Source organism: Bison bison, unplaced genomic scaffold (assembly GCF_000754665.1).
Source record: "Bison bison bison isolate TAMUID 2011002044 unplaced genomic scaffold, Bison_UMD1.0 scf7180017864236, whole genome shotgun sequence".
Lineage (NCBI taxonomy): Eukaryota > Metazoa > Chordata > Mammalia > Artiodactyla > Bovidae > Bison > Bison bison.
Window position 1 is genome coordinate 4211787 of NW_011494808.1, and position 3991 is coordinate 4215777.

Here is a 3991-nt window from a genome sequence, read left to right on the forward strand (position 1 = left end):
CTCACTTCCACTGTATAATCATAAGGGATTTGATTTAGGTCATACCTAAATGGTCTAGTGGTTTTCTCTACTTTCTTCAATTTCAGTCTGAATTTGGCAATAAGGAGTTCATGGTCTGAGCCGCTGACTGCATAGAGCCTCTCCATCTTTGGCTGCAAAGAATATAATCAATCTGATTTTGGTGTTGACTATCTGGTGATGTCCATGTGTAGAGTCTTCTCTTGTGTTGTTGGAAGAGGGTGTTTGTTATGACCAGTGCATTTTCTTTGCAAAACTCTATTAGTCTTTGCCCTGCTTCATTCCATATTCCAAGGCCCCAAATCCAAGCTATTGATAGTATTTCTTCTCCAGTCTCCCCCATTCCAACACACCACCTAGCTGCTCAAGCCAGCTTCCTAGGTATCAATCTCTGGGCCAGGGTTCTAGATTCAGGATCTGAGTCTGGGACCCACAGTTTACTAGCGGTGTCACCTTGGACATGTGACTCACCCACTTGTGGGCTCCCTTTGTGTGCCCATGAGGCTGGGATGGCAGAGTGCCCATCCGACAGGACCAACCTGTGCGTTACATGAGACGCCTCATGTTCTGCATGGGGACAGCCTGGCCTGGAGTGAGTGGTTAGTCCATGTTAGCCCTTACAGTTATGCTTGGTTTCCTCCTTTCCCTTTTTCCTTAAACCCAATTTATCAGAAAGTTTACATAGGTTCTTCCTTTAAAATATGTTTCACATTTATGTACTCCTGTTTCCATTGCCATTATCTGGCTTGAAGCTTTCATAAATTCTAGTTTATACTTCCAACTGGTGTCTCTGATTCCTCTTGACTTACTCCAATCTATTTCCCTTATTTGTTGTTCAGTCATTCAGTCATATCTGGCTCTTTGTGACCCCATGGACTGCAGCATGCCCGGCTTCCCTGTCCTTCAGTATCTCCCAGAGTTTGCTCAAACTCATGTCCACTAAGTCGGTGATCTACTTCAACCATCTCATCCTCTATCACCCCATTCTCCTCCTGCCCTCAATACTTCCCAGCATCAGGGTCTTTTCCAGTGAGTTGATTCTTCATATCAGGTACCAAAGTATTGGAGCTTCAGCTTCAGCATCAGTCTTTCCAATGAATATTCAGAGTTGATTTCCTTTAGGGTTGACTGGTTTGATCTCCCTGCAGTCCAAGGGACTCTCAAGAGTGTTCTCTAGCACCACAGTTCAAAAGCATCCATTCTTTAGCATTCAGCCGTCTTTATGGTCCAACTCTCATATCCATACATGACTACTGGAAAAGCCATAGCTTTGACTCTACGAACCTTTGTTGGCAAAGTGATGGAAAAATTTCCTTTATAACAACCATATAATTTTTTAAAAGTGTAAATGAATGACCTTTTGAAAATGTTAATGAACCACCATAGGTTTAAAACCGTCCAGTGACTTCCCTTCGAGCCTTTCCTTGGCCTGCACACCCTGTGGTTTTGGCCCCTGCCTCCTCTTCAGTGTTTGTTCCTCCTGTGCTGTTGCCTGGTCCATCTCTCCACTTGCACGTGTGCCTGCTGTTCTGTGACGACCTTGGTCCCCCTTAGTTGTTGGGGTGACCTGGTGCTGTCATACTTAGAGACCACTGTGTGTGACCCTCTCTCTGCCTACATGTATGTTTCTGTCCTTTCTCAGCTCTCATCCTTCTCGTATCTGCAGGTATTGGTTCCTCAGTGAGTCTTTTCTAACCACCCCACCTAAATTAGGCCACCAGGTTCCTCCTTTATCAGCCTGAAGGTCCCTGAACACATCAAAAAGTTAATATTGCCTGTCCACTGGGGAAAAGGATAATTAACAGCCTGTGGTTATAAAACATGCAATTCCAAGAAGAGTGTGCACCTTTTCCAGAAAGAATAATTTTACATGTTGTGAACATTAAGTGATTATAGAGCTATTTTAAGAAACTGCTAGAGCTATTTTAAGAAACTGCTATCTTAAAACTGTTCAAAAAGGTCTTTGATATTGGTATTCAAGGACAGCTGTCCACTAAACCTGTCTGCAGAGGGTGAAGGTGTGTGCTAAGTCGCTCAGTTGTGTCCGACTCTTTTGACCACATGGACTGTAGCTCACCAGGCTCCTTTGTCCATGGTATTCTCCAGGCAAGAATACTGGAGTAGGTTGCCATTTCCTCCTCCAGGGGATCTTCCTGCAGAGGGTGAGGAGATATTCATAACCTAGCCACGGGCCTCCTGACTGCTATCAATCATTTCTGCTCCAAAAGATAAAACGGACATCATTAAACTCCCCTCTTTGAAGTAGCTGCCTGATTTCTGATAAAACTCTTCATGCTCCTCTCTCCGAAAGTGAGTGGTCAGTTGCTGCTCGGACACGAGAAGGAAGATGTCTCAGAATTAGAAGACAGAGGTCGAGTGTGATAATATCTGTATCCTGGTTAATTTTTGAGTTCAGAGTGAAGAGGCAGAAAGATGACTCCTTGGTTGGCCTCAGTCTCATTTCTTTGTGTTTTGAAATTGCTACCTTATTACTTATTTTTCATTAATTCTAGACCAGAGAAAGGAGGCTCTCCCGAGTTTTGGCAGCTGCTTAAAGCAGCCAGGAAGAGAGTGATGGGAATTGAGAATCATGATGTGAACCACTTTCAGTCACCTTGTAGTTTTTCTTTCAAATGCGGGATATTTAGGATTCCAGAGAACACGGGGACAGATGCTTAAATTTAGGATAACAAGTGTAAGTGGGATGCTTGGTACTCCTGTTTGCCTAAATTTAGGCAAAAAAGACCCAAATGTGGTTGCTTTTGGGGAAAGACTACTTTTTGTTGACATACTTTAGCAGAACCCATTCACAGAAATATTCCTGCTATGGGCTATGGGTGATGATAACCCATTTGGAAAATGATGTTCCTAAAAATAAAATATAGTTTTCTCATTGCAAAAAAGTTATTAAGAATATATACTTAATTAAAAAAAAATCTACCATAATTGTGCCCTCCCAATCAAGCCCAGACTTTGCAAGTTTCTCTTGTTCCCCTACAGATGTTTATGTTTCTCTTTTTATATGGTTGTAACCTTGCTTGTGTTCTGATTTATGTCCTGTTATGTTTTTTCATGTTTCATTTTTAACGGCCATATAGTATTCTATCCTGTGGACCTGTCATAACCATTCTCTTGGTTGATTTGCTTTGTGATGTATTTTGTATGATGTATTTTTAATGATGTCTTTGTTTTGCTCTGATTTTGCAGGCAGAGACATTTGTTTGGGTTAACAATGCATCAGCACATTCCCAGAGTGTTGCCAAGGCCAAATATGAATTTTTATTTGGCAGATCTGAAGAGAAAACTCCAGATACTAGTAAGTGTTTCCCTGCCTTCCTCTTTCAGGTAACAGATAGGAAGAGATATTAAAATTTCAAATCTCAGAAGCTGAGAATTCTTCAAACCTAGAAGTGACTTGAAATTACCTACCACAGGCTACTAGAATCACGTCCTGTATTTCTGAATTCTACACTTTGAAAGATGTAGAGTTATTTGATGAATAATGAAAGCAAACAGGTTTCACAGAGGCGGGAAGGCAGTGGTGCAGATGGAGAGGTGCTCACTCCGTCGTCGATGGAGAGGTATCAGTCCTGGGATCGAGGCAGGGATGGGGGTACTATGTGCAGTTCAGACCTGGGCTCTTGAGCTCGACTTCTTCAGTGTGAACCTAGCCTGTAACTTATGAGATGCGTGGCCCTGTGTGAGTTGTCTAAGCTCTTTTTGCCTCAGTCTTCTCAACTGTCAAATGGGATTATAGTGATACATATCTTGGAATCCTTCTGAGGATTAAATAGATTGATGTATGTAAAGGTCTCAGAACTGCGCTTGACATGTAATAAATGCTTTATGAGTGTTTGCTGCCATTATTATTTATTGTGATCATCATCATATTCCTGACCTTTGAAGCTGATGTTTCGAGAAAGTACAGTCCTTACTCTCCTCAGCTCCATCACTGTCTGATACTGATTTCCGT

At 42.1% G+C, this 3991-nt stretch overlaps 1 protein-coding gene across 6 annotated transcripts in view; it reads left to right on the forward strand.

Annotated features, from left to right (window-relative positions):
* Nucleotides 1–3991, forward strand: part of PSD3 (pleckstrin and Sec7 domain containing 3) — a 492335-nt gene that overhangs the window by 129732 nt on the left and 358612 nt on the right. For 3 of the 6 annotated variants that reach the window (XM_010846403.1, XM_010846405.1, XM_010846404.1), the window contains one exon: nt 3226–3334. The exons of 2 other annotated variants lie outside the window; for them this stretch is intronic. In XM_010846403.1, coding sequence (XP_010844705.1) covers nt 3226–3334 — 109 coding nt within the window. Of the gene's footprint in view, nt 1–3225; nt 3335–3991 lie in introns of those variants that run through there. One more of the 6 variants, XM_010846407.1, reaches the window with a different exon arrangement.